Source organism: Typopeltis vanoorti, chromosome 5, assembly GCF_054136105.1.
Source record: "Typopeltis vanoorti isolate ZY-2024b chromosome 5, IOZ_Tvanoo_1.0, whole genome shotgun sequence".
Taxonomy (NCBI): domain Eukaryota; kingdom Metazoa; phylum Arthropoda; class Arachnida; order Uropygi; family Thelyphonidae; genus Typopeltis; species Typopeltis vanoorti.
In genome coordinates, this window is record NC_143553.1 from 89,222,964 (window position 1) to 89,241,613 (window position 18,650).

The 18,650-nt window shown below is 37.6% G+C and overlaps 1 protein-coding gene across 1 annotated transcript in view; it reads right to left on the reverse strand.

Annotated features, from left to right (window-relative positions):
* LOC150106633 (cGMP-dependent 3',5'-cyclic phosphodiesterase-like) overlaps positions 1-12,991 on the reverse strand; it is a 302,619-nt gene extending 289,628 nt beyond the window's left edge. Inside the window, exons 1-2 of the mRNA XM_090393446.1 lie at positions 12,986-12,991; positions 12,835-12,903 (exon numbers count right to left, since the gene is read on the reverse strand). Of these exons, the coding sequence (XP_090249572.1) occupies positions 12,835-12,903; positions 12,986-12,991 (75 nt within the window). The remainder of the gene's footprint in view (positions 1-12,834; positions 12,904-12,985) is intronic.
* Between the last annotated feature and the right edge of the window lie 5,659 nt (positions 12,992-18,650).

Sequence of the window (18,650 nt, forward strand, 5' to 3'; positions counted from 1 at the left end):
CCTTTAGCCAGCTTCTCCAATACTTTAATAACCATTCCTAAGATATTAACTAATTTGTAGTTTGCTACTTCTCTCTTGGAGCTACCTTTATGTAATAGAACTATCTTATCCTCTTTCCACTCCTTTAGAACCTTACAAAAACTGAGACAGACTGAACAGTTTCATCAGTAGCGATTGTTCACTATATAATTTAAGGAAATTACAATGTACTAGGATATACATTAAAATTAAATTTTAATATATTTCTATATTTCGGCAACGTCACGTTGCCATTTTCAAGAACTTAAGTACAAGACACTTGCACACAGGCAAAACAAACAATGTGAGGAAGAAGAAGAAGTAGGAAGCTCATTATTTCTCCTAAAGTCCTGATGGTGCCCTCTAGCAGGCAATGTTGGTATTCTTGGGCGATTGGGCTGAAGGTCTTCTGATGTAGGTTTCCCAAATTTGAGGAAGTCTCATGCAGCCAAATTTGTTGAGGTTTGGATCATTTCTTAGGGCTGAAGCCGATTCCATGAAAAGCCTTTCGTGTCTGTATTTGCTACGGTGTATTATCCTGGCTTTCTTCCACCGTATTCTATGGCAGGTATCCAGAGCATGGTCAGCAAGCCCCGAGTGGCTGTATTGGTGAAACCGGATGTAGTCCTTGTGTTCTGAAATTCTGATATTTGCTGTCCTGCCTGTTTGGCCAAAGTAGGACAGCTTACAACTGCAAGGGGACCTGGTATACACCAGGTAGGTCTAGGGGGGAAGGTTGGTCTTTAGTAGAGCGAATAAGGGATGCCAATTTTTTATATGGTCTGTAACAAGAAGTTAAGTCATGTTTTTTTAGGATTTTTGTGATTTTTTCCGAGGTGCCTCGGATATAGGGTATGGTGATGGATTTAGAGTAATCCTTGTTGTGAGGGGGTGGGGGGTTGTGGTTTACTGGTTTCAATATTTTTTGGATTTTTTGGGGGGGATAGCCATTGGCTGAGAAAGTGTTGAGAATGTGGTTTAGTTCTGTGGTTAGGGCATTGTCATTCTAGCAGATAAGTTTAGCCCTGTTGTGTAGTGTCTTAATGACTCCATATTGTTGTGAGGAGGGATGGTGGGATTGTTGGTGAATGTATCTGCCTGTATGGGTGGGTTTTCTATATATTGAGTAAACCAAGGTTCCATCAGGCTGGCGTGTGACTAGTGTGTCTAAGAAAGGAATGCAGTTGTTTTTTTCTTCTTCCAGGGTGAATTTGATTCTGGGGGTGTTGGTTGTTTAGGTGGGTTAAAAAGGAGAGGAGTGCATCGGAGCCATGTGGCCAAATAGCGAATACATTATCTACATAGCGAAGCCAAACGGTTGTTTTTTGTGGGGCAGAGTGCAAGGCTTTCTCTTCAAAAGTCTCCATATAAAAGTTGGCCAAGGGTGGGGAGAGTGGAGAACCCATAACTCCATACCCACCCCCCGCATTTATGGACTCCCAAAAATTCACAAGGAAAATGTGCTATTACGTACCATAGTGGATGGCATTGATTCCCCCACATACAAACTAGCTAATCATTTGGCCAAAGCTCTCTCACACTATACTGGCAACACACCTTCATACATAAAAAACTCAGCCCACTTCAAAGCCAGCATAGAAAACCTTACACTCAAACATACTGACATAATGGTCAGTTTTAATGTCTCCTCCCTATTCACGAATGTTTATTCACGAAAGGAAAATTCTACAAACAAATAGAGGGGACAGCCATGGGTTCTCCACTCTCCCCACCCTTGGCCAACTTTTATATGGAGACTTTTGAAGAGAAAGCCTTACACTCTGCCCCACAAAAACCAACCATTTGGCTTCGCTATGTAGATGATGTATTTGCTATTTGGCCACATGGCTCCGATGCACTCCTCTCCTTCTTAACCCACCTAAACAACCAACACCACAGAATCAAATTCACCCTGGAAGAAGAAAAAAACAACTGCCTTCCTTTCTTAGACACACTAGTCACCCACCAGCCTGATGGAACCTTGGTTTTCTCAATATATAGAAAACCCACCCATACAGGCAGATACATTCACCAACAATCCCACCACCCCTCCTCACAACAATACGAGTCATTAAAACACTACACAACAGGGCTAAACTTATCTGCTAGAATGACAATGCCCTAACCACAGAACTAAACCACATTCTCAACACTTTCTCAGCCAATGGCTATCCCCCCCAAAAAATCCAAAAAATATTGAAACCAGTAAACCACAACCCCCCACCCCCTCACAACAAGGATTACTCTAAATCCATCACCATACCCTATATCCGAGGCACCTCGGAAAAAATCACAAAAATCCTAAAAAAACATGACTTAACTTCTTGTTACAGACCATATAAAAAATTGGCATCCCTTATTCGCTCTACTAAAGACCAACCTTCCCCCCTAGACCTACCTGGTGTATACCAGGTCCCCTTGCAGTTGTAAGCTGTCCTACTTTGGCCAAACAGGCAGGACAGCAAATATCAGAATTTCAGAACACAAGGACTACATCCGGTTTCACCAATACAGCCACTCGGGGCTTGCTGACCATGCTCTGGATACCTGCCATAGAATACGGTGGAAGAAAGCCAGGATAATACACCGTAGCAAATACAGACACGAAAGGCTTTTCATGGAATCGGCTTCAGCCCTAAGAAATGATCCAAACCTCAACAAATTTGGCTGCATGAGACTTCCTCAAATTTGGGAAACCTACATCAGAAGACCTTCAGCCCAATCGCCCAAGAATACCAACACTGCCCGCTAGAGGGCACCATCAGGACTTTAGGAGAAATAATGAGCTTCCTACTTCTTCCTCACTTACTGTTTGTTGTGCCTGCGTGCAAGTGTCTTGTACTTAAGTTCTTGAAAATGGCAACGTGACGTTGCCGAAATATAGAAATATATTAAAATTTAATTTTAATGTATATCCTAGTACGTTGTAATTTCCTTAAATTATATAGTGAAAATGCATAACCAAATTCTAAGCCTTTCCACGAGAGTAGCAATTGTACCTTCACATAGTACATGGGCTGACATGCCATCCAGTCCCACTGCTGTATTCACATTGATATATATTTTAATATTTTGAGCACCTCCTGTTCATCTACCTTAATTCTGACATGCATTTCTGTCACTTCTGCAACTGCAAAATCTCCACATGGATGGCAAAACTTTGCAAAACTTAGCAACTCAACTATTTCATTTGCCTCTGTCACTTCCTACCATGAGCATTGTTTAGTCATCCTACTATAGCAATTTTTCCTTTTACTTGTTAAATAATGAAATATATACATAATATTCATCCAAACTTGATTTGCTTCCCCAGTCTTAAGTAAAAGGCTGGTTATATTCCACTAATTCAAGCCCTACCCAAGGTCCTATGAATTGTGGAAATACCTTCTGAATGTGACAAAGCAGCCTTTTGCAAGTGCCCAATTTTTGATCCAGAGTGCTTCTAGATATTTTTTCAGTGTTTTGGGGATGGTGCCTAAAGCACCTATTATTATGGGAACAACTTTCATTTTCTTTTGCCAAATTCGTTCAACTTTGATTTGCAACTTGCAATACTTTGTAATTTTTTCAGTTTCTTTTTCATCAATTCGGCTATCTCCTGGTACATAATTTTGATAAACTGAACACTCTTGTTTTCATCTTTTTCAACCACTGTTATATCAGGTGTATCACATTCCAAGCTTCTGTCAGTCTGGATTTTGAAATCCCAGAGTATTTTAGCTTTTTCATTTTCAATCACCTTTTGATCAATTTTATGTTTCCAATAGCCTTTAGATACATTAAACCCATACTTTTTACATAAATGATAAATGCCAGTGAATTATCTTAGCCACATTATCATGCCTTTCATGGTACTCAGTTTGTGCAATTTTGCTGCACCCACTTATGTGGTCTACTGTTTCTTCCTTCTCTTTGCACAATCTGCATTTACTGTCTTATTGAATTTTTTGTATTTTTGTCTTCATTATATATTTTTGTATTTACTTTGGCCTGCTCAGCTAATTTTCTCTCATATTCTGATTTGGTCTTTCTTACCATACTAGTGACCCTTCTTGCTTACACTTTGTACTGCTCATGAGTATGCATCTGATACTGTTTCTCTCAAACAATCCCTGACCACTTCCCTTCACTACTGACATTCTTTCTTGTAACCTCTCAAACCATGCCACTGCTCCAAGATGACTTCTAAATCTGTCACAATTATGAGCTCTTTATAGTTCAACATAAACCCTTTTCTGACAGAGAATTCCACATGTTTAGCAACTACCAAGAACAAGAGTGCATGGTCACTCTCCCAAATTGCAGGCGGAGTGTCTACTACCTTGGTTTTGGATATATCTTCTGATGCTATTACCAAATCAAAGCACTCTCAAACCCCCTGTTCCCTTCTATGACATGTTGCTTCAGGTAATTATCTCTTAAGTGGAGGGGGGGTGCCTCCTGGAAATTTCTGATAAACACCTAGAACAAAAATAACAAATGTACAACAAGGAAAAGACTTTTCTCACAGGACTGTAAATGATGCAGCAGCATTGTAACAAGTCTAAATTTAAATTTAGTCAAGAATTCTCCACAGGTTTCTCTATATAATCATTGTAACAAGTATATAACACTTTGTGAGAATATGGGAATATGTAGAATAATGTTTTTTGCACATTTGTCATTTTTGTTCTAGGTGTTTATCAGAACTTTCCAGCCCCCACCCCTCACATAAATTCCACTTCCATCTTCCCTGCCTCCCTTTTTTCCTCCAATCTATGTTCCCATAGTTAAAGTCCCTATTTAATAATCGCTCTGCCTTCTCTTATGCTAATCTGCTGATACGTAGCATCTTCCTTTGGACCCCCTGATCTAAAGCAGCAACATATTTTGCCGTATTGGCTTCTGTCATGCACCAGATACCTTCAAATGAACCATCTCTCAAAGACCTAAAATCTTTTTTAACTATCTATTTTGTTGGTTGTAGTTCTTCAGTTATCATCAGCAATACTCCATCTGTCCTATTCCCTCTATCCTCCCTGAAAATACAATACCCTTTACATTCTATACCTGTAACTATAACATTTTCTGTTAACCAGATGTCAATGATCCTATGATTTTTTGCCAAGTCAAAATGATCAATGCTAAAAACTCCTTTCCCTTATTTATGATCCTTCTGGCATTCATACATGCATTTCAACATCCCTTTGGACCCACAGTTATCCTTGAGTAATATCATTACCAACCCATTCAAATCTGAAACCTGGGAAATTGCATAATCATTTCTGTATACAAACTCATTTATCCCAAGGATGGTCAGACACATGCTTGATTGCATCCCCCCCTATCTCTAATATCCCTGGTTTTGCACATCTGGACACTTACTAAACACTTTCTCCAAATCATCCAACTCCAAAACCATTCAAATGTAGTCCATCAAGTATATATAAGTTCTGTTGTCCATCAAATTCATTCCATACATCTATAAACTTTATACCATCCCTCCTGCACAATCTTCTCCTTGACTCAAACAATCATGGCCCTTCTCAATTCTGTCCTATTATACCAAGACAGTGTCTTTCAAATCATGTGTTTCCTGCTAAAACAATCAACTTTTTCACTTCTTCCTTCTGCATACTAAGAGCTTCACTAACATCTTTGATCTTTCATCACTTTCTCATTAAGTATACCTTTTATCATCGATAAAACCTTCTGATTCCCAGTTTCTCACACTTTCATCTTACTTCCATACTTTCCTCATTCACTTTTTGCTTTCATTCTCCTGCCTGCCATAACATGTAACAATTGTTTCTCCAGTCACTCTAGCTCTTATTTCATCCTGTGAAGCATGCCCCTTAAGTGTGCTATTTCCCTCCTTACTGTCATGTCTTTAATTATGACTATTATCCTCTTATTAAAAATAATGTCATCTGTTCTCTGGCTGCAGAGACAGATTTCATTATCTTTATGTCTACATGTTACAGTAATTATAACTTTCTGTCTACATGAAAAGGTGATGTGGTTAATATTTTCTACTTTTTTATATAATTGGTTTATTAGTTTTTTTAATTCAGTGCATATATAAAAAAACACATTTTCTTAATTTTTCATTTTATTTGTGATTTATTATTATTATTATTATAATGCAAAACCTCCAGGGAGTCCAAAGACTCATCGAGGGAGGGTACCTACTCTATAGCTCTCTCCCCACACACTCAATCCATCAACTACAATGAAATGCAACTACCATCATCTACGCAAATGGCATCTATCGCACATCATCACAAGTATTTTCACAGACAATCACAAACATCCATGCCCAAGGCAAGATTCAAACCCACAGTCATTTGGCTGAAGAGCGGATACGCTGACCACTCGGCCAACCAGATCGGCTCATTTAATCATTTATCCTGATTAAATCCTAAAGATTTGCAATCAATTAGCCAGGGATATCAGGGATGCTACTGATATCCACCTCCTCCTACAGGATGATTTGAATAGGCTGGAAATTGGGCAAATGTTAATGGCTATCAGCAGTGCCGGCGCTAGGGTCTTTGCCACCAGCATGCAATTTCTATCTAAGTGCCCATGTAACAATCTGGTCGTGTGTGGTTCTTTTATGACAATAAAAATTTAAATTATTTAAAATTTCTTAAATAATTTTTGACAGAACAGCCACACATTGGTTCGCTAAATGTAACGAACCGGGGGTGTTGACTAGGCAGGATAATAGTTATAAACCCCAATATTCAAAAAATTCTCAAAATTTAAACCAAATTTTGATAAAGCCACTTCACTTTAATCATTGAATATAACGATACAGGGATTATAGCCTTCTCACCGAACCTGAATCGCTAACACAATTAAAATGAATTTTAATTAAAGTTAAAATTTATTTGAACTCAAGTTTAAAAAATTCTTGCATTTTACCAGTTACTAAATTCTTAGTAACTTAAAAAGTTTTTAATAATTTTTATAAGTGGAACTATCTTTTAGGAAAATAAAAGAAACTCAAGATAGATGAGAAAAGAAGAAAAGTATTCAAAAAATAAAATCTTTACATAATAACAAAAAATAAATTAAATTACATAAATATACTTGAAATTTTTTTATTAAAATTTTAGGGTTTTGGATTTGATATTCACAAAATTAGAAATAATGATCTTAACGTCTAATTCTGCACATATATCATTTTCAATAATTAACGCCAACTAACAGGTTTGGCCTCGTTTTTTGTGACATACTTGTTCTTAAGTAGGTTTTAATCAATTTCAACTTGGAAAAGGAACGTTCACCACTCGCTACACTAACAGGTAAGATTAATAGTATTCTTAAAGCAATTGAAAAGTTAGGGAAAGATAAACTGGACACAATAAAATTAAGAATATCGAAAGGGTTTTGAATATTTAAATTATCCTTCCGAAAAATATCCCAGAAAGCACATAATTCGTCATATAGTTCTATTGCATTTATGTCTTTATTGTCGCCATCCTTCAAGAGAATCTCTAAATCGTCACAACGGTTTCGTAAATCTTCGTTATTAATTTGTAGTAATCTATACAAGAAATTGAAATTATCATAATACGTGTTTAGTTGTTCAAAATGTTCTATTAACAAACATACTGCAATGTCTAGAAGTGTATAAAACACATTCATTCTAAATTTATCTTCTGGCGATTGTGGTGTTTCGTCATGACGCTCTTAGTAAAACTGTCGTGTCTTCCTTTGTTGTCGAACTTGTGTACCAGTTTTAAATTCTTGTTCTCCATCCCTCTTCACTCAGTTCTTTTGCCGTTTTTAGAACTTCAAAATTTGTATCTGATCAAAGAATATTTTTTAAGTTTTCAATAGATTCTAAAGCAAGTGTAATGTTCATATTTTTGTCTTGAAGCACTTTACTCACAGGGTTTATTCTGTTAAGTAAATCATGCCAAGTTATAAGAGAGCAAATTAATTTGTAGTCCTTTATTTTAGCACGTAATGTTTGTGCTTCATTCTGAGTTTCTTTATTAAAATTTTCATTATTTAAAATTTCAAAAAAGTGCATCGTAAATTTCTCCTAACTGATATCGTTGAGGCCGGATTGCATTAATTTTACTTTCCTATCATGTTTCTGATGGCTGTTTCAATGTTAAATTTTTTACGAACTTTAAAAGGATTGCCCAACGTTTGTAAGAGAATGAAATGAAATTGTATATTTCTTGAATATTTGCAAAGAAACTAATTGTATCTGCATTCACTTTGTTGTTGCATTGTTAATGGTTAAATTTAGAGTATGAGCAGCACACGGCACGTAAAAAGCTCGAGGATTTTTGTTCAAAAAGCAATTTTGGAGCTCATATTTTTTCCCTTTCATATTTGCCCCATTGTCATATACTTGACCTCGCATGTCTTCAATGGGAATGTTCCATTTTTCCAGTTGTTCCATTATTGTTGCACATAACCACGTCCTGTGGAAACTGATATATCTGCAAAACTTAAAGATTTTCCTAATCTTGGCAATGCCAATTTCCTGCAGTCTTTAGATAGACTGCAAAAAACAAAGCGAATAATAATGGTCAATTGTTCTGTTTTACTTGCATCAGGTGTGCAGTCTAAAATTATGGAATAATATTTAGATTTTCGAATTGATAATAAAATTGTATCCCTGATTGCGTTACTTAAAATTTCCAATATTTCATTTTGACTGTCTTTACTCAAATAGTGTACTATATTGTTTCGTTGTAGGCCCTTTCAACATTATTTTCCATAACAGGATCAAACTTCGCAAAAAAGTTCGACTAATTTTAAAAAATAGCCGTTATTCTTTCATATAATTTATCAGATGATCTGCGAAAAGCTAAATTTTGGCTACCAAAGAATTTTATAATTTCAATCAAGCATTCTAAAACACTCGTCCAATGTTTCTTTTCGATTTCATACATGCTTTGAGTCTGGAAATCAATAGCAGTTTTGTTTTTTAAATTTTTATCAAGTTCTTTTCATTTTAAGAAATTTGTTGCTAGTTAACCAGTCATATGACTGGTTAACTATCAACAAATGTTTTGTACAAAAATTTGTTTCTGCGATGTTCACTGTTTCACTTTAGATAGACTGCAGTAGACACAATATTCTACAGGCAAGCATTTAGCCTGCTCTCGCTGCAAAATTGTAAACAGCCGACTGATCAAAGAGGCGGCGATACACAATTTTTTTAAATTTTTATTCGGTGTATCCAACCTTATTTATTTTAATATTTATCATTCTAAGAATTTTTTTGTTTTTATGATAAAAATTTTGTTTCTTAAAAATGAACTTATGAACAGTGCCCAGCGGCGGCGCCCCCTTCGTATCTGTGCCCATATGCACCGCATGCCCACTTCCACCAGCCCTGGCTATCAGTTCAGTGCTAGTAAGTGTAAAGATATGCACTTTGGTGTTATGAGAATTCTGATGGCATATTATATTAGTGCAATTATGCTACAAGAAACTGATGAGGCTAGGGATCTTAGTATTATTAGTGATAAGAGTATTTGGGCAAGGACCGGTATGGTGGGGAAATCACAACTAAGGACTGGTGATAAGACCTAAAATTGAATTGCTGTGTTTGTTTAAAAATGCCAGAAGTATCAGAAATAAGAGAGATTAAATGTTTTCACCGATTGAGTTTATTCACCCCAAAATCATTTGAAAAAGTGAAACATGGTTGAATGAAGATGAAATTCTAATGAGAACAGAAAGGGAAAGATACAGTATTTTTTAAGCAGATAGAAAAGACAAAAAGATGGGGGGGGGGGGAATATGACTAGCCACAACACAGGTGAAAGTGACCACCTGTGTTGTGGCTAGTCATATGCAGACTTTTGTGAGGAAAGGATATATGTGGAATTATAAGGCTGGTGATTATGACAAGCTTAGGAGGCAGCTTGTAGCTAAAGCATGGAATGAAGAGGTGAGCGGTAAGGAAATAAATGCTGCATGGGAACTGACAAAGAAATACATAACAGCATCAATGTGTGAATGTATTCCGAAAGCCAAAAGGCTGAATAAGGTAGGTGTAAAATGGATGAATGTGGGACTTAAGCATGAAATCTGGATGAAGAAGACACCTTTGAGGCAGTACAAGATGAATAATGGTAATAATCAGTTGTATGAAGAATATAAAGAACAAGCCAGGAGAATGACTCAGTTAATAAGGAAAACAAAAGTGCAGTATGAGCAGAAATTGACAAATCAGGCAAAGAAAAAAACCTTAGAGAGTTTTTTTTAAGATATGTGGCAAGTAAAAGAAAAAATGATCATGGTAAGATGTTAATGGATGAAAATGGCAGAATGGTAACTGATGCAGAAGACACTGCTGAGATATTCAGTGATCAATTTATACAGGTGTTTCATCCTGATTAGGGTGTAATCATGAGGAACTTTAGTGTAGCAGACATAGTAGATGATGGCTTAATTTTTTTGAGGAAATAAATAATGATGTCAATAAGGCAATAGGATTTGATGGCATATCACTATGCATCTTAAAGGGAATTTTCCAAGGGAATTGGTAGTAGTATTGGCATGCCTGTTTAATAAGTCTTACAATAGCACAAATTCAAAGGGAGTGGAAAGAAGGTAAAATTGTTCCACTGCATAAAGGTGGTGATAAGGCTATGGCTTCAAATTATAGGCCAATCTGGATATCTGGAGTTGTGAAGGTACTACAGAGATTGGTGAGAAGTAGGATACAGAAATGGGTTGATAATGGCAGTATTCTCTGTGATTATCAGCATGAGTTTGTTAAAGGGAGATCATGCTTTACTAACTTACTTATGTACTGCAACTAGGTGACAAATACCTTAGATAGGGGTGATCCAGGTACAGTGGTGTACCTGGATTTTGCAAAAGGTTTTGATAGACAGCCACATGACAAGCTGTTAAATAAACTGAAACAGACAGGACTGAATAACAGGCTTCTGAGTTGGATCAGTGACTAGCTGTTAGATAGGTATCAGAAAGTTGTACATGGGGGTGAAGTATCCAAAAGAGGAATTTCACTAGTGGTGTACCACAGGGGTCAGTTTTGGGACCAGTGTTGTTCAATTGTATGTTAATAATATTGATGGATTTAACTAGTGATATGCATATGTTTGCAGATGATGCAAAATTTGGGAGAATAATACAGAGTCAAGCAGATATGGCCTTACAGCAGGACTTGAATAGATTGCATGAATGGGCAAGTAAGCAGAACTGTCAGTTCAATGTTGCAAAGTATAAGGTTTTGCGATTTGGTAAGCAACAATGAGATGTGAAGTATACACTTGGTGGGGAAACTTTAAAGGAAGTAGAGGCGATGAGAGCCTCATGTGGATTATTGTGCACAGATTTGGTTGCCGGGTTTTCATGGTGACAGGGATATGTTGGAAAGAGTCCAAAGAAGAATCACAAAGGTGGTCAGTGGAGTACGAGAACAGATTGAGAGAATGTAAACTGTAGAGCCTCGTGAATAGGAGGAAGGGGGGGTTATACGATTGATATATATAAGCTAGTCAAGAGTTGTTATAAGGTTGACATGGAGGAGATTTTTCATAGAATGGAAGAGGGGATAGAAAATGAGGCCATCGCTAGAAACTGTGTAAGGAGGGGGTTACTTGTATGGAGAGTGGTTGGCGAGTGGAATATAGACACACTGAATCAGTTTAAGGTACGGTTGGTTGAGCATTGTGTGCAATAGCATGCACCTCCCATGATGAGTCTGACTCCATGGAGGTCAATAATAACAATAATTATGTTGGATAGGAATTTGAAGTTCAAAAGCCACATAGAAAAACCTAGTAAATACAACTCAGAGGATAATTGCAATGTTGAAACAAATATTGACATGTAAGGATAAGAAAGTTGTTTTGGCTCTTACAAAGATTGATTATATCATATTTGGACTACTGTGCACAGATATGGTCTCCTGGATTCAGAGGGGATAAAGAAACAGTGGAAAGGGTGCAAAGAGGAGTTACAAAAATGATATCAAGATTATGGAATGCAGGTTATGAGGACAGGTTGAAAGAGAGAGTGTGTGTATGTGTTTCATATGGGGTGATATGATAGATTTATAAACTACTGAGTGGGTGTTATAGGATATTGTCTGATGAAATGTTTTGCTATATGGAAGATGGGGAAGGACATAAGAGAATCCATGGAAATTAAGCTTGTTAACAGTTAAGAGTTAAGAGCTAGAATTTTCTCTCACAAAGCAGTTAGTGAGTGGAATAGTTAAGAGCTAGAATTTTCTCTCACAAAGCAGTTAGTGAGTGGAATAGTTTGCCTTTTAGAAGTGATGAGTGCATCTAGTGTGACTAAGCTTAAGAGAATGTATGACAACTGGCTTGGGTGATATACAGCCTCCCTTGATGAGTCCTTGACTCCTTGGAGTTCTCATAATAATAACAACAACCTTTAGTAATTTAAAGGGAGAATTTCTTTAAATCCACCTTAACAGTTATAAAATATTGCTTGGCTGGACACTACCACCAAATTACCTACTGCTTTGTCTGATATGTTTCTCAAGCCTGCATACATATTCAAAGAAATCGTGACGTATGTTCTGAACACACAACAAAAATCAAATTTCAAATGACCAATCCTAAGTGCCACCACAACAAGATAATGGAAATGATTGCATTTAAGGGGTAGTCAAAAAGTGGTCTTTTTACATGAGGTATCTATCACCCAATCATTTTTCTTTTTACACTTTGTCGAGAAGAATTATGAAATCACAACTAATTCAATGTGACAGTTTTGAAATTTTTTTAGGAGATTTTAAATTTATGGCCACTGGATAAACAGATTACTCATACTACTTTAAAGTATATATCATACCTGTTTGATATCCTGAAGAGTCAAAATTCTTCTTTCTTTTAGGGCAGTACTAAAACTGTTATTTCTTACCTAAGCAAAAGTAATACAAAATAATTAAAATTAATTTCACAAAATATTTTCTCCATTATAGACTATTATAAAATTCAATTACTATCATACTAATAACAACTATTTCAAAGAACTAATCTAAAAACAATCATACAGAAAATTATTTTCAAAAATCTAGATAAAAAATCCAATAAAAATCTCACACTTATCACACTTGCACATACTTAAGAATTCTACAAACTGAAATATCTAATGTTTGAAATCTTTAAATTTTTTAAAATTATGTTTAAAAAATGTCTGCAGTATAATTTGCAACTACAAATTGTAAAAACAAACCAACAAAAAAAAGGTTGACCTATAAACTCTCTCTTTCAAAAAGAAATGTCTTACAAAATTTACTGCTCTATGCACTCGATTAAAATTATTTCAATTAAGTCTATCACAGGGCTAAAATTGTGACAAACATGCTGATGTAGTGAATAGTCCATGCAAAGTTAAAACTTCCTTTTAAAGATAATATAGGACTGAGTATGGTATGATACAGATCAGTAACCAAATAAACTATGTTCAAATTTGTTAGACCCACTGTAAAGTAAGCAGATTACAAATGGATGGAGCTAAACAATCAGGTAAATATATATATATATATATATATATATATATAAATATATATATATATATTATTCAAATTCTAAGCAGAGCCACAAGATTCATGGAAGACTCGTCTTAGACAACACACAGCTATCAATGGCAATGCATTTCATGGTCTAACTACCCTCCTTTCAGAAGTCACTTCTCATCACTTCCTTTTGCAACTTCCAGAAATGGCCCCTTATCCTTCCTCCTTTTTCACAGTTCTGTCATATGAATAATCTCCTCAGTAGAATCCAGTAGCTACCTCTCACCTCTTAAATGTCTCAATCATATCATCCCTTCCATTCAAATCTTTGGTAATGTGTTTCATTCATTCACAATTCTCCATATAAAAAAAAAATTACTCCTCACACCATTCACCACACTCTTACACAACATCTAGTGATGGCATCTGGTTCTTTCCCTTTTTACCTTCTATTTTTTTTCATAAACCCCTCTGTATTAATCCAATAAAATCCTCTCCCTAATATATCAGATAAAAGTGAAATAGTTTGAAAGCAAGAAGGAAATCTTTGATACCTAATAGCAAATCTGAAGAAAACAATAAATCAGCAAGGAAAATATGCAATGAAGTTCTCAGAAAATGAAATAAAAATCAGAACTTCATGCTAAACTCAAGAAATTCAAAAAGCAGTCCAAGAAAGAAAAGAACACATAGCAAACATTTCTGGCATAGAGAGTACAGGGAAAAAAAAATGAAGAAATGCCAGCCAGACTGGCCAAGTGGTTAGCATATCTGCCCTCCAGCCAAAAAGGCTGCAGGTTCGAATCCTACCGTGGGCATGGATGTTTGCGATTGTCTTTGGAAATACTAGTGATGATTGGCGGTAGATGGCGTTGGTGTAGTTGCAGTCAGTTGGTGGATTGAGTGGTGGAGACAGAGCTGTAGAGCAGGTACCCTCCCTCGACGAGTCTTTGGACTGCCTGGAGTTGTCTAATAATAATAATAAATTATAAAGTGTACACAAACAAGAGTCACAGAAGATTGGCGGGGCTGTTTTTAATGGAGCAACAAAGGGTATTATGTCAATCGTATTCATTATTCTGGCCAGGCTACACATTTTGTGGGATGAAAATTCAAGTTTCTAAGAGAGAAAGACCATTCTACCTCTGTACAAAACCAGCTTGCTTCTTCAATTAAAAAGTACTTATAAGTACTCTTCTATCTCAATGGGAAGATCTTTTATTATACAGCACTATGAATACCAAATGAACTACATAAGGCTTATCTCATGGAAGGACCTTAGGAAGAACATAAGTCAAACATACACCTTTGCAACATTTTATCATGAAGCTGATAGAATGTTGCAAAAACAATGTTAGGAATAAAAGGAATCAGAGATGATAAAGTGACATAAAAATTGAAAGTATGTCTATTCAGGAGGTCTAGAATAATTACAATAAAAAATTATTAAATGAGATAAGCAATGAACAGAGATGACAAACCATTGGTATAAAATATCCAGAAAGAAGTCACAAGCATTTACCAGTATTGGAAGCAGAAAAATGCTATTAGAAATCTGGAATGTGGAAAGGCAAGTGGAATAGATGACATTCAAAAGGGAAATGTCAGAATAGGGGGTATACAAATTTTACAGTGCACCACTACACAATTCAGAAAGCATAGCAAGTATGTCAAATCTAATAACCTATGAAGCAGAATTTTCATGTACTCTCCACCCACCCCCTCTTTCAAAAGGTGAAAAGAGAGAGAGAGAGTACATGAAAAGGGAAATAACACTGAATTTGAGAATTACAAAGGAATTAGTGTTCTTCCAGATAAAATTATGCAAGCTCAATTAAGTAATAAAAACTGTTGAAGAGAAATTTGAGGAAGAACAATCTGGGTCCAAGTCAAATAAGAGTTATCAAGATCAATTTTTTATTTTAAAACAAATAGTTGAGAAATCATAGGAATATAAAAAGGATCATATTTCAGTTTTGTAGATGGGAAAAGGCATGTGTAAAAAGACAGTGGGAAGAGTGGAGTGATCTCTATGTAAGTAGCTAAGATATCTGAAAGTTCAGTGTATTGTGCTAAGGATGGGTTTGCTGAGAGAGAGTTATTAGTAGTGTGATTGAGAGAGAGAGAGATGAGCATCAGATGACAATGGACTTGTGTGATTTGAGATATGAAAATCTGAAGGATGGTACTAAATGTGTCAGTGAATCCTGAGTAAAGGTAGGATGTTTGGGGGAGAGAAAGTACTAAAAGAGGAAGTGAAAGGTATGAAAAATGAGTTGATTCGTGTCCCCCCCCCCCCCACCCCCCCCCCCCCCCACCCCCCCCCCCCCCCACCCCCCCCCCCCCCCACCCCCCCCCCCCCCCACCCCCCCCCCCCCCCACCCCCCCCCCCCCCCACCCCCCCCCCCCCCCACCCCCCCCCCCCCCCACCCCCCCCCCCCCCCACCCCCCCCCCCCCCCACCCCCCCCCCCCCCCACCCCCCCCCCCCCCCACCCCCCCCCCCCCCCACCCCCCCCCCCCCCCACCCCCCCCCCCCCCCACCCCCCCCCCCCCCCACCCCCCCCCCCCCCCACCCCCCCCCCCCCCCACCCCCCCCCCCCCCCACCCCCCCCCCCCCCCACCCCCCCCCCCCCCCACCCCCCCCCCCCCCCACCCCCCCCCCCCCCCACCCCCCCCCCCCCCCACCCCCCCCCCCCCCCACCCCCCCCCCCCCCCACCCCCCCCCCCCCCCACCCCCCCCCCCCCCCACCCCCCCCCCCCCCCACCCCCCCCCCCCCCCACCCCCCAAAGAGATAAAATGTTGACTTCCTTTCACTCATTTGGAACTTGATATAAGATGAAATATTAAACAAATATTTCAAGGTAGATGTTAACTCCATGGCACATTCCTTCAAAATACACACAGTGATACGTCATCAAGTTCCATAGTCTTATTAATATCAATATAACAAATTTAGTTTAATCCTTTATCCCAGTGAGAGCAAACAAAGTTTGCGCCTGAAAATATCTTCTAAATTTATTATAGTTTAACCTAGTGAAAAATAAACTTTCAACATTATTAATATCAAGTTTGCTTAATTCCCCATATACCTCTTCCTCACTCACAGTCAGTCTCTCCTCATCCACTGCTCTCAAACTCTCCATGATGTCATATTCACAAAGATGAAAGACCTTTATGAATTGCTCATAAAATATCTCAACTATATCCTCCACAGCATTTGTCCTCATACTATTTTCTCCAATTAATGCCACCCTACCATAATCATTATTATTTTTGCTAGCTACATATCAAAAGAACTCCCTGGGATTTTTTTTGGCTTTATTAGCTAACTGCTGCACATAGTGAACTTTTGTTACCCTTACCAACCGAGTTACCCTTCTTGTCTGTTCTTTGTATTCCTCATTGAAATGATTACCACTCCTCTTATGTTGACTCCATAATGCTTTTTTTGTCTGCATGCTTAATCTTTTCATTCGTCCATTTCACACCTACCTTATTTACCCTTCTGACCCTTTATCATTTGGACATTGCTTTTACTAGATAGTTCTGAAACAGCACCCAAGCAGCACTGATCTCTTTTCCACCCAACCTGCAAGCTATCTCCTTACCTTTTCATAATCACCAGTCTTGTAGTTCCTCATATACCCTTTCCTCACAGAAGTCCTCATATGGCTGGCAACTACTCAGTTTATGGTCACTCTCACCAACTGGAGGGAGATATGACACTTCATTTATAATAGCATCCTCTGATGAGATGATCAAATCTAAGACCCTCAATCCTCATGTGCCCTCTGTTACATACTGCCTGAAGCAGTTGTTCCTCAAAAACTCAAGCTCATTTTCTTTACTTTCAGTTGCTATCTTGTCATCCCAATCTATACTGCTGTAAAAAAATCACCCATATCGATCACTCTTTTCCCATTTGCTTATACATTTCTATAGAACACATCCAAGGAATTATTTCATTCTGTTCACCTCTAACACACACCATACATACATATTAAAACGATTACCACTATTTCCTCCTTGTATGGACATAATTCTTTTTCCATCATCTGTCCTTTCTATCTTTACAAAATAGATTATATGCTTCCATCTCTATTCCTGTCAAAAATGTCGTCCTCATCCAATCATGTCTTACTTATTCCAACAATTTTTGGTTGAACAAACTTAATCAATGCAACTATTTAATTTCCCTTGTTTCTGATACTTCAGGTATTAGTATGCAAACATAACAGCTCATTCCTATATCTATAACAAGTTTCACTGATACCAGTTATTAGATGTGACTTCCCCATACTTTCCTTGAGCCATTTCTTTTTCTTCTTACTCATCTCAGAACCTTCTTCAAACCAACTTTTTTCCCCAACATTCCAGGTCATCTTACTTGCTCATTCCCTTCCTTTTCTGTCTACACACACATTTACATCCTCTTGTATGCATGAACATTTCTCACGCTGTGTTCCCCTGTCCACCCTGAATCTCGCTGTTTTCCCTTTTTTTTTTTTGTCTTGTACACTTGTTCTCTCATTCTCTACACTCATGCAATCCACTTCTTCATTCATAAGCACTACTTCAATCTATCCTTTTTTTCTTTCACATTGTTTCTTACTTGCTCATATTCATTCTCTGCACTCATTACTCTCCCTTCCAGAAGCAGTCTCTCATTCCTGTATTCCTTTCTCTTCACACATTTCTTCCAACATATGATTTGTAATTCTTGCTCTCTGCCTTATCTCATCACTATCGTACCTGGCCAACACACTGACAAACTTCCTATCACACTATTATCTTTTATCCTTCTCAACAACCTCCTGATATCCAATCATACATTCTCCTTGTTCCCAGTCAAGTCATTTGTCCTTACTATCACTGCCAACTCATTTGCTCACTTAGTCCTCATATCCAACACCTGAATCACTATTCATTTTACCTCCAGGAAAACAAACCTTGTGCATCTTCTCCTTTACCACAACTCTAATAATCGAATCACTATATAGCACCACTTGCAGGTCTTTCATTACTATTTTCATATTTCAAAAAGACAAACGTCATTTGTTTGTCTTTTTTACTCTTCCATACTTATCTACAATTCTCTTCATTTCACTCCACCTCCATCTCATCTCTTGCCTCATCTTCACCAACTC